The sequence below is a fragment of the Colias eurytheme genome, chromosome 3 (genome assembly GCF_061535395.1).
Source record: "Colias eurytheme isolate Ceu_HAF_F1 chromosome 3, ilColEury1 Martin Lab GWU primary, whole genome shotgun sequence".
Classification (NCBI taxonomy): Eukaryota; Metazoa; Arthropoda; class Insecta; order Lepidoptera; family Pieridae; genus Colias; species Colias eurytheme.
This window is the reverse complement of record NC_142982.1, coordinates 972,900-986,193: the sequence shown is the minus strand read 5'-3', so window position 1 is coordinate 986,193 and position 13,294 is coordinate 972,900. Positions and strand designations below refer to the sequence as shown.

The following is a 13,294-nucleotide window of genomic DNA, read 5'->3' as shown; positions in this document are numbered from 1 at the left end:
AATTTTTCAAAGAAATTGAAATTTAAACAAAGCATTTTGTACAAAATTCACAACTCTGATGGGCTGAATATCGCAAGATTACCTCACTTAATCTTTTAAAATAAAGAAAACAAGTTTGAAATTTTAAATATAGTTTATTGGCAAAATGTAGCGACTGATGCACTGCATATTGCATGATAACTGAAAATTTCTGCAAAATGACTCTTATTTTTATATGGTGAGTATCTTAAAGAATTTTCAGCGCTTTATGCAGCTTTAAGCACACGTATCCATCGTGTATTGGTATACGGTACGTGCTACAGTTAAAGAATCTAAATCCAAATATTTGTTGCTAAATTCTTAAAAAAATTGGCAAACTCCAAACGTATGCTTAACTCGCTTAAATTGACGTAAAGCCAGCCCAATAAGGTTTTTTAATTTTTAATGTTCACTGCAGTTTGTGTTCAAGATCCTGCAAGTGGAAATAGCGCTGCAGATGTCTTGTATTATCTGAATTTCTTCGAATATAGTAAAATTAGATGAAATGTCTACGACATTGCAGCTGTTGAAAATTGTCGCATCCATTGCTTGAAATTTATTTTTTACCGTATCTTTCTTAAGATCAGATTTGTCAGAGGATAAAATACTCACAATGACTAAAAGTAAAATAATGATTTATAAAAACTTTATTCAGCATTCATCTCAAACTCAAACATTTTTACTTTAACAGAACATATTTTTGAATCAATAAAATCCCGATAATTTTATTTACCTAACTAGGTACTACATTCGGGAAGCACTGCCAGCAAAGAAAATCAAAAGCACTAGTAAGCTCAAAGCACAAGATGTGTGGTCAAATCCAAAACTAGATAAGTTTACACATTGTGGATAAATATGGATTTTTAGTGCAACAACTTATTTGTCTGAACTAAAAGACTTCAAAGCAGTGATACTGTATTTACTATTCCTGTTTCTATTTAGATCTATCTTTTAGATACAAGTTATAATAATAAGTGTTAAGTCTTGGGTTTGACTCTCAACACATTAAATTGGGTTATCCAGAGTCAGGAAATGCATAATTAGTAAACTAAGTGTTGAATTCTCTTGCTGTGTTGTGTTGGTTACGTAAAGAAAAGGTAATCACATTTAAATGTGAGAGGAATTTTGTCCCTGACCATATTAGAACGAAACGGGACATTACATCGGTCATCTTGAAAGATTTAAAAGTCATGTTGCATACGGACTTATAAAACGGTATTTCAAATCAATCTTAAAGCCTATTTCACTGTGAATATGTTTTGGTCAACTAATCTGTCAGTTAAAATATCTATAAAAATACACAATAGAGTTAATATTTATCAGAGGTTTTAACAGCTGGCTGTTAAACTGGCAATTTAAATTCCTTCAAACTTGGCAAGGTTTTGTCGTAGAAAAAGTTCCTACATCCGTTAGCTATCTAACAGTGGTCACTATCATTTATGTATAACTAGCTATCCACCCGCGGCTTCGCTCGCGTTTTCAAAGAAAAACCCGCATAGTTGCCGTTCCCGTGGGATTTCCGGAATAAAACCTATCCTATGTGTTAAACCAAGTTACCCTCTATATGTGTGCTAAATTTCATTGTAATCGGTTCAGTAGTATTTGCGTGGACACACACTCACACACACACACACACACACATCCTCACAAACTTTCGCATTTATAATATTAGTAGGATCATGTTCGAAAGAGAGATAAAGAATCAAATCCAACGAGTTTCTAAGTTATGTGCATCATGGGACTGTAATTTCCGGGATTGCTTCATTTTCCCGGGATAAAAAGTAGCCTATGTCCTTTCTCGGGTATCAAAATATCTCCATACCACATTTCATGAAAATTGGTTCAGTAGTTTAGGAGTGATTGAGTAACAGACAGACAGACAGAGTTAATTTCGCATTTATAATATTAGTATGGATTTTGTTTGATAAGGCAAACAACTAAGTGTTGATTGTTGAAAGTTTTCATAGAAACTTTAATAGTCAGGTATTGGTAGGTATAAATAAAAAAGCATACAGTATTTTCGTAATTTATTTGGTATCTCTCGTGGTAACTTCTTCGTTTCTTGACATCCCTCTATTTAACACTTTGGCACAATATTTGGCGCTTATGATTCTAAATACAATACTGTTTCATTCTCGATAAATTATTCTCATGATTCATATCCGACCAACGTAGTAATTGGCAGTGCAGAAACCGCACCGACAATAACTATGTCAATAAGTGACTAGAAATAAATAGATTCATTAGAACATAAATCTGGAAATAAACACCTCATAGAATATGAACACTTAAGTCACTCTGTTTTAATATTTTCATTAATCTATGTTGTATATATACATCGTTTAGTTAAAGATCAATTTAGAATTGTAATTACTGATATAGTTTTGGCAACATTTCCAGATTTACGCCCTAAAACATATTATAAATATTAAATTTAAATGCGCTATAATGCTTAATGCTCGATTAAATCTATCCAATGGCAGTATTCGTGTATATATAATAATTTTTATTAATTTAGTATGTGTTTATTGAGTTAGCTAAATAATATCGATATTGGCAAGTAAAGAAAACATCAGTGGCACTAATGTTACAGCTTACATTGATACAGACAAACAACCTTTACATTTACATTATAAACTACAATTAAACACAACAAGATTCCAACATATTTCGTCTAAAATCTTTCAGCCGACCCTTTTAATAAAAATTCTAGATGAATCTGAAGCAGATGAATACAAAATCAATCTACTTCAGCACTCATCTAGATAACATATAAATTTCCTGTGCATCCCGCTCGTAGAAAACATTTTATATCGATTTTCTTTCCGTCGTATGTCGAAATAATAACTGACTAAATGAGCAAATTGAGGATAAGAATTTTCAATACCAATTCCACTTATTCTTATTTCAAATTACTCATTTTCTGTTTTAATTACGTAATTATGTCTTTTGGCGCGCAAAAGTTGAGTACGCATATGACAAATATGCCACAATGTATTTAGTTTCTAGACAATAGTTTTACCATCGATTTATTGCCAATCATCCTTACATCTAAAATTCTTACATCGTTCATAGATTATTTAATTATTGCTTTTAATTTCATATTTGGTCAGACCAATTTTGCAAGTGAGAAATCGTGTAAAAAGACAAGTGGTGTGCTATCTGTGTGCTTATCTTCAATATTATTCGCTAGTTTATAGAAACGAAGCGGTCTCGACAAACAATTTCTAAGAGCAGCCAAACTACTAGTAAAAGTACTTCTAAAAGTTGAACACTAGACACTCTAACGGGATAGCCGTCACCGATGACTTTTTAAAGGCTTTCGACATAATTCATCCTGAGATCACGTTCTTAAACATTAAGTACAATCTATTATTGCTTTTAGAATTGCACTGTTAAGTTTAAAAATACAGTTTAAACAAGTCTTTGATATACATGATACACTCCGCGGATTTATCGTCCAGCGTGGGCGTGGGGTGCCTCTAGGCAGTCAATTAGGTCCGCTAATGTAATGTTCACATGTGAACGAAAAAATTTGGAAGTCTGTTGACACTTTGTTGATTACAGCGCACTCAGACGGGAGGGTCCATGTGGCGCTGTAATGACGTCAGTCACGTGTGGAACACCCACCCTGGCACCGGAGGTCACGCGTCAGGAACACCGTGGATATGATGTTGATAGTTGTGATTTAACTTATTCGCGAACTCGTGCATGATATCTCTGAATATGACCGAGTCGAGGTTCTCCCCGAGGATGTAAAGTAAGTACCAGTCTCCCATTTTGCTCCTCCGTACGATGGTGTCCACGTTGTCTCGTCTGACGAGCCTGAACCTCATTCTCATCATGTAGACTCTCATGCGCGGGGAGAAGATGATGACGATTCTATAGATGAGGGTGATGAATGTGAGGATCCCGAGGATGACGAACCAGAACCAGAGAAACACGTAAATCTTCTCGTTGACGACGTTGAGCGGCAAGATGCAGAGCGCATCGTGTCGCTCTACCTCGCCCGATGATCCAAATTTGTTGAATAGTGTACACTTCACCATTCTGAAACATGAAAATTGATATGAGCGAAGCCGGTGTTAAAAATATTCAAAATAAACATTTTTACAAATTCATGTTTGTTACAACAACAAATTTATTCCGCCTATTTGTATGATTACAATCAAGAGTCCATTAAAATTCATCTGATGATTAATTTGAATTATCAATTGAAATAAACTTGCAAGGTTTTAAGCTCGTTGGATATATTAAGTGATCTATGAGGGTTATAATTCGATTATGAACATAATTCGATAACATCTCATACCTACTGCTATAAAGCATTACTCCAAAGAAAAATACAATGTCCTACAACAATAGACATAGAAGGGCTATACTTACCTAGGAAATATGTATATCATAGGGTCGATCCGGTCTTCCTGGTCTGACTCCATGTAGGCGATCACGTCCAGGCCGAAGGTCATGAACTCGCCGTCGAAGAACCGGTTCATCAGGAACATTTGCCCTGGAGAAGTCACGAATCAATAAAACTATTTCAAGTACAAGAAAAACATTCTCTATTTAGAGCTCTAGCTACATTCTTACAAGGACACTTTTCAGTTGTCAAATTACGAGATAATGGCCAGTGAAACTTCTGGATATGTTCTGTTTAGCTTATCTGTTTGTTACAAAGACACAATATATTTAAAAATACATAGAAAAAATATATCAGTTACTTTATCAGTAACTCTCGAAACTGCGTTCTTTTTTTTTCAAATAATGATGCTACTTTATTTGATTATGGTTAATTTTGATGTTTCGGCTGATTTTTACTACTATAATCACTACATAAATATACGGGCCAGATTTTCTCCTGTCCACAACAAAATTATTGAATAAAGGCTTATTATTCAAGTCGAATTTGCTTTGAGCGGCATTTCCGTGTCCCAATAACAAAAATAAGGGCTTCACATGGAAAAACGCCGGCCACGCTGTTTTCTATCGGGCCAATAAATAAGCGTAATGACCGCTGCATAACCTGGTTTTAATTTAACATTTTCATAACGTTTTAATGGGTGTTAGCTTAAAATGCATGATGTTACAATTCATGTTTATTTGTAACATCATGGAAAATGACATTTCAAAAGATTCGGTGATAATTTAATTTATTAATTGTTTTGAATACAATTAAACTACTACATAATTGCATTGACGCAGAAAAAATTATAAGTCTCATTCCTAATTAAAAAATTGTATCGTTCGGTCAGATATTAAGATAATAAATTCATTTACAAATAGGACACAACATCCTCTATCGTTTCCAAAAAGCCGGATAAGAATACAACTAATTTGAACCAATGGAAGTCAATAAGTACACATTATGTTCAAAGCAAAGGTCTCATTTATAAACTTCACCACGCTGTTTTAATGGCCCTTGTCCGAAATCGAAACAGCGCCATCTGCCGGCACTGCGTCCTGAATTACAAACTAGTCTACGTGCGTAAATCATAACAGAGATTATAAAAAGTAAACAAATTTAATCTATAAGTTTGGCTATTGAAGTGGTGACTTTTGTGTGTAGGGAAAAATTATGGTTAAATTATCTACAATTTATTTTGCAGTAGGTATGAAAAATTTATACTAATGTTATAAAGCTGAAGAGTTTGTTTCTTTGTTTGTTTGAACGCACTAGGTAATCTCAGGAACTACTGGTCCAATTTGAAAAAATATTTCGGTGTTTAATATTAACTACCATTTTATCAATTTAATACACGACTTAATAATAACTCTTAAGAAATCTTTAATAGTTTTAAATCTGCAACATCTGTCTCCACATTTCGATTCTAAATCATGGTAAGCAATACTCTTAAAAGCGATCTCAAATTAAAACGCCTTACACAAAAGCAGAAGCAATTTCAATCTATTCCTAAAATACCCCGATCAATACTAACTAGGCAACTTAGCACTCTATCTAGGAAATATATTTTATAAAATCCATTTAAACGAAAATGCTTGTAGCGTCACAAAAAAAAAAAGAATTAAAAATGTGCTTTGCGCGTTTGCCAGCTTTTATTTTCAGTGTTTTAAAAGGAATTGAATGATACAAAAGTATTCTAAAATTTGTAGGCGTTTTGTTTTAACGGGCTATCACCGTTCTTTGTCAGATGTGATACTTGATTGGAAGCTGTATTTTGTGAATGTTATTCTTAATACTGAAAGATAAGGTATGTGGGTCACTCACTCGTCTGGTGAATGAAATTAGATTTTATAAAACACTGATTTAATGAACTTTGCCTTTTAGGTAGTTTTTAAATAATTAAACCTTTATTAAATATACGAACCTTTATTTATACGTGTTGCTAATTTTTAGTTAGTGAAAAATTTAATTTAGCTACTTATCTGATTACTTATAAAATTTATCCATATTTTCCATATATCCAATAAAATGAATTGTTCCTTTATTATAAACAAACAAAAACCAACACAACATCCACCCGTACACCCGAAGGCATCATTATCAAAACATGAAAAACCTCACCAATAACATTGACAAGCGCGAGTCCTTCACACAGGTAATACCGGTACGCCCACCAGTTGTGGTATCGCAGGTTCTCCCACAGGTAGTCCAGGATGAGCTTCTTCTTTGTCTTCTTCTCTATCTCCGTGCAGACCCCTACGTCGAGGTCCATCATCAGCGCGCGGATCTTGCCCCCCTCCCAGGACTTCCATAACCAGCGTGGTGCGTAGAATAACATCGCCTGCAACAAGAAGGATTATTTATTATATCCAAATATATACTGTTACTCATCATTTCTTAGAAAAGATGGACAGTTACAAACAACAGACATGTACAATAATTAGAAAAATACTATACAAATAAAATAATAAAATTTTACTCAAGTTACAATAAGCCCCTCATATAATTTAAATCTATTCCTTTTTCTACATTTCATTTTTTATCCGTGACAAAGAGAGATACCATTGATAAGTTTTACCTGTAATTAAAATCTACTTATAGCTAAGGTAGAGCGGATCATCCTTCTTTTATTAATCATTATAATAATTCAAAATATTGTTAAATTACAGTTTGATTTAAATGAAACTTAATAAACACAATTAAATCGATTACGCTACGAAATCTGCTACGAAGAGGATGCAACGCACAAATGTCCGATCTGAGAGACAAAGTCAAAACATGACCTGTGATATCTGATACCTGATAGGTGTCACAACCCATAATAAACACTTTAAAACCCTACAAAAACATCAAGAATCCCGCATTGTTCACACAAATTAATTGTGCTCCTTGTTCCATTTCTCAAATATCTGCTGTATCACACTGGACCACATCCCATTTCATTAGTCTTACATAACCATTCATTAGTCCTAACAATGCACTATAAACGCTCGCCGACATTAAGGACCTTGTAGACTGTAGTCTGACAGCTTTCCACCGCTCTCTAGAGCTTGCTCCAGTCTCCGATACCTGTGTGTAGGGTCCTTGGGCACGTAGTCATATATCAGGCGGAAATAAAACTAGAAATTTGCTGGCTTAGAGCTGGGAAGGAGCAGCGCATGTCAAGAGCTTTTAAGCTCGTCCTGAAAGAGATTTACAGTTGGGTTTGTGCACGATGGAGGGCTTGGAATCGAGTTTATGGAATATTAATAGGGCCACTCGTAGTGTCATTATGTTCTTGTATATTTTTTGCATGGTATTCAAGGCAGAACATGTTTTGTAGGTTTATAATTTATTTTGAAATACGCAAAAGTAGTACCTCTAAATAATTTATATTTCTTCTGTTTAAGTTTAATAATAATAATAGTTAAAAAAAATTAAAAAACACGCTTTTTATAGAAAACCGAACCAAAAAATAGAAAATTTTTATCAAATTAGTGTATTGTCATCGGTCCTCATTAAATCTACAAAGTTTGAACGAAATCTGGCCGTTTAAAGTGGGTCAAAATCGCGCCCAAAGAAGTCGGTTACAAACATACAGGTGAAGCTAATATAGAGCGTGTAAAAAATTAGTTTAATGTATTGTAAATTAGGAGTAAAGAAACATTAAGACTGGTCATATAACATTTCATTTAAGAATTAATATATATAATATATTAATATTCATTTAAGAATAAATTCAAAGTAAATGTATAAAATGGACATTTCGTTTAAATAAAAATATATTTTCCTGGTGGTCTATCTTTATCGTTAGCACGCCGTAATTGTGATATTGTAAGCAGAAAAAACTTAATACCAATGCTCTAACAAAACATAACAATGTTAAAAATATTATGCTTATGAAGCCCACATAAATATATCTAAATATATTCAAATGAAATCGCGTAAAAATACAAAGACAAACAGCCGTACAAATAAACGAGTTATAACATTTTATGCAAAGAATAAACTAAGAATAAGGAAAAATCATACAAATAAACACGAAATAAATGTAACCTAGTATAACTTCGTAATAAGTATTCATACTAATCCTATTCCGTCCTTATTACGGCTACCACCCTAGTATAAGTCTGACATAACCGAGTTATAACATATCTTTGAGTACATTGTGCTGTGTTTTACAAGTTTTAGAAGCAATTTTCAATCTAAATTTGAGATAATAGCAATGAGAGTAATAAGAGAAGTAGAAAAAGTTGAGCAAATTAATAATTTCATTACGTACCTATTGAAATGGAAAATTTTGTATGAAATGTCAAAATATACGAAATTATGAAAAACCCTTTTGATATTTATAATGATTTATTTATTTACAAAATGCGCCAAACCATACATACATAAAACACTCATTTCTAAACTTATCACAATAATATACACTTTCGTTGAAAATATAAATCTTCTAAGCCTGGAGTTGTATGTTTTGAGTACCAGTTATTTGGCAACTCTCTATCTCAAGGTGGGTTTATCTTCTTTTCTCCACATATTGGATAGCGTTACCTATCATTTGCTTGCATATTTAATGATATATTTAAATTATTTCCAATAAATATTTAAAAAATAAATAAACAGAACATCGTATGATGAAACTTCACAACAAATTCGACGAAGTCAAACGAGCGTCAGCAAAATGACAGCACCAAGGCTTAACCGTAGACAATTTCAATGTTTTTCATAATTTTGTGAATGAATTGCGACGTTGCCGCTTCGCGCCTATTGCATAGCGTGAGCATAGTAACATCGACGTTATTCCAAATTTATTTGTAAGAAATTATGACATCCTTATTCTTTATTTATTCTTATCATATCTATGCATTGCATAAGGTTTGAATAAGCAAGTTTTTATTTGTACGGCTGATTAAGTATTGCAATTGCAGAGCTAAGAATATTCAGACACGTTCAAAAATATAAAATATAAATATATATAATAATGTCTTTATATCCCATGAACTATATCTGATTGTGCCAAACAAACAAAAGTGAACAAGGAATAAGGAAAGTGTTGTATGTGCAACAAGTGATCGGTTTAAGCTTCAATGCGTCACTTACTCGTTCGGAAAGATAAGGCGGGGAAAATAAATTCTTCAACATTTGCTTAGTTTGTTTTTCTCACTCATGCGGTGTGAGTGAATGAAACCATTGCGTTATACATGAATTAAATATGAATCTTTATAAGACGTCATTAAGAACGTTAAAAATGTTTATCGTTTGATTTCACTAATTTTAAAACACCAGCCGCCCGCCCAGGCTACAAACAGGCCGCCTTCCTAGTTCCTTGTGTAGTTTAAAAAGTGTTATAGTTTAGTGTTATCATCTTAAATCAAAAGGATATCAGTCCACCAAAACCTAATTGATTAAAACTCTGCAACCATTTTTGTGTTACGAGTAGTGTATACGTAAGATAATAAAATATTATATAGGTACAGATAAATTTCGTTATAATAAGCGATAACACTAAAAAATACTTAAAAACGCGCTTTATGAACAAAACAGAAACAATACTTCCATAAGAAAAGCTAAACGATTGTAAAAAGGCAATCTAAAGTTTCCAACTTTGAGAGCATTCGCAAATTTGTTAAAAGTTAGCATGCCTACAAAACAAAGTACCGGAAGGCATGCGGCATTAGTTCTTAAAGGCTACGGCCAAGAGCGAGTTGGCAGCCATCCGGGTACAGGGCTGCCTCTAGTACAGAAATATTATCATGGTTTTTAGATTAAGCTACTGTTATTAATATTTTGTTTTGTACGTATTAAGAACTAGCGGTCCGCCCCGGCTTCGCCCGTGGTACATATTTCGCAATAAAAGGTAGCCTATGTTCTTTCTCAGGGTCTAAACATTATCTGTGCCAAATTTCATCAAAATCGGTCCAGTAGTTTATGAGCCAATTCATTACAATCAAACATACAAACACAGCCGTACAAATAAACGAGTTATAACATTTTATGATAAGAATAAACTAAGAATAAGTAAAAATCATACAAATAAACTCGTAATAAATGAAACCTATTATAACGTCGTAATAAGTATTCATACTAATGCTATTTCGTCGTTATTCCGGCTACCACCCTAGTATAAGTCTGACATAACCGAGTAATAACATATCTTTTGGTACATTGTGCTATGTTTTACAAGTTTTAGAAGCAATTTTCAATCTGAATTTGAGATAATATAATGAGAGTAATACGAGAAGTAGAAAAAGTTGAGCAAATTAATAATTTCATTATGTACCTATTGAAATGAAAAATTTTGTATGAAATGTCAAAATATACGAAATTATGAAAAACCCTTTTGATATTTATAATGATTTATTTATTTACGACATGCGCCAAACCATACATACATAAAACTTATTTCTAAACTTATCACAATAATATAAACTTTCGTTGAAAATATAAATCTTCTAAGCCTGGAGTTGTATGTTTTGAGTACCAGTTATTAGGCAACTCTCTATCTCAAGGTGGGTTTATCTTCTGTTCTCCAGTTATTGGATAGCGTTCTCTTTCATTTGCTTGCATATTTAATGATATATTTAAATGATTTCCAATAAATATTTAAAAAATAAATAAACAGAACATCGTATGATGAAACTTCACAACAAATTCGACGAAGTCAAACGAGCGTCAAAATGACAGCACCAAGGCATAACCGTAGACAATTTCAATGTTTTTCATAATTTTATGAATGAATTGCTACGTTGCCGCTTCGCGCCTATTGCATAGCGTGAGCATAGTTACATCGACGATATTCCAAATTTATTTGTAAGAAATTATGACATCCTTATTCTTTATTTATTCTTATCATATCTATTCATTGCATAAGGTTTGAATACGCAAGTTTTTATTTGTACGGCTGACAAAGTTTTCCTCTTTATAATATTAGTGTAGATTAAGTATGACATTTGTCTATGTGAAGGAAATAATAATATACTCTAAAATAACTTAAACTCAAATTCAAAAACTTTGTACCTATTCCTGTTAACTTTTACAGATAAATACCTAACATGTATGGGTTTGAATTGCAATGTTATTGAGCAGATTGGCAAAAAATCGATAGTTATACTCTTTATAAAGTCAATTTGTCAGCTTATACACTGCCTTTCTATCCGATTAGGCCCTTCACATGTGCAGAGGATTAACTTGCATATACTTATACTTTTGACATTCAGTTAAAAGAAAAACAATATAACTATTGTTATATTGTATTCTCCGGTTCTTCTCCGTAGATACTGCTTTCCGAATCGGTGGTAAATTTTAAAATATGTAATGACGTTTCAAAAGTGCTTCTATAAGAAGTCTAATTGAATGAATAAATGTTTGAGTTTGAGTTTATTCAACGCAAAATAATAAACAACATACTGAAATGCATTAGGCAAATCTGCAATTTAAATTATGCGCGAGACGACGAACCATTGCGAATAATATATAGATTTAGGATATTTGTTAAAACTAGCTGACCGAGCGTACCGCTACATAAATTTTCATTATTATTTTTTGTGCATTTTCAGATATTTTAATAGATATTCCATTCGGGGCACAAATCCAACAAATCAGAAAGCCGTTTATCAGCCGTTATGCATCGTAACTGTTACTGACCCAACTTTTACAAATTTACGTGTTGCCAACATATAAGGTCCTATGTTTACAATTTGTACTAATATAAAGATGTAGTTTGTTTGCGCAATCTATACTTATAATATTATAAAGCTGAAGAGTTTGTTTGAACGCGCTAATCTCGGGAATTACTGGTCCGATTTGATAAATTCTTTCGGTGTTAGATAGCCCATTAATCGAGGAATGCTATAGGCTATAATATATCATCACGCTAAGACCAACAGGAGCGGAGCCACGCGTGTAAAACCGAGGAGCACAGCTCACACACAGTAGGATTTTTTTAGATAATCCATTTAAGGAAGAAGGGCAAATACCATCACTCGACGACCAATAGTTTCGGAGCGCTATTTAAAAATGTTTGCAAAAAAAACCTTATGAGAAAAATCGAATATCGAAAATGTGTTTCTTCTAATACTTCTCACGTCATATGTAAATAACGTAACGAAATAATTAGTTCCACAAATGAGTGTGAAATTGCTACACTAAAATGTAGGGTTTTTGTTCCTGGCACGCAAGCGGGAAGTGTGAATGAGTTATTTCGACACTTTATTAGTTATCGTGAGATTTATTCGGCCGGTAACATTGAGAATAATGTTGCACGTTGTTATTGCGTTATTGACACAGTGCACAATATAAACTCAATTTCATGGGTAAATTAATAGGTACGATTTCAATTGAAATTGCTTGGTAATGTGGAATTTTAACAACATTATTTTATGCACATGCACTTTGTATTACAGAGTTTATTTTATTGTAATGAGTTTAGTCTCTGTAAAATTCGTCAATCGTCATTTTTAAACTCACTAACAAAAAGTGAGTGAACTTTCCTTTAACCTTCTGTTAAAAGAGCTTACAGTACTTTCTAAACTGTACAATTACATCAATCAAATAAAAAAGACGTGTGGCACTCGGAGACTGCCACGGTAAAGCTATTGCATGCTATGCCTTCAAGCCACACCTCCGATTCCGTCGGAGTGGGGAGCGTGAGGTTTTTTCGTTACGGAATTTCTCGATTTGGTCCCCGCGCTCAAGGCCCGCGATAGAAGCTATGCAATAGCTTAATAGAACAAAACTCAAATTAAGCGGCAAAGGGTCACTAAAAAATTCGTATAACGCAAAAGCTTGTAAAACACTACGCAACTACAGACCACTTCGCATAACCTATCAACGCAAAACAGAACACGACTATGTTTCACATAAAGCAGAAAGCGCTGATATTTAATCCTTTAT

The 13,294-nt window shown here is 33.2% G+C and overlaps 1 protein-coding gene across 3 annotated transcripts in view; it reads right to left on the bottom strand.

The window, feature by feature from the left end:
* Positions 1–2,032: 2,032 nt before the first annotated feature.
* Positions 2,033–13,294, bottom strand: part of shakB (Innexin family member shaking B) — a 100,097-nt gene continuing 88,835 nt past the window's right edge. For all 3 annotated transcript variants that reach the window (XM_090119128.1, XM_090119134.1, XM_090119136.1), the window contains 3 exons: positions 6,542–6,761; positions 4,405–4,528; positions 2,033–4,068 (listed from right to left, as the gene is read on the bottom strand). In XM_090119128.1, the coding sequence (XP_089975254.1) occupies positions 3,663–4,068; positions 4,405–4,528; positions 6,542–6,761 (750 nt within the window). In that variant the 3' untranslated portion in view covers positions 2,033–3,662. The remainder of the gene's footprint in view (positions 4,069–4,404; positions 4,529–6,541; positions 6,762–13,294) is intronic.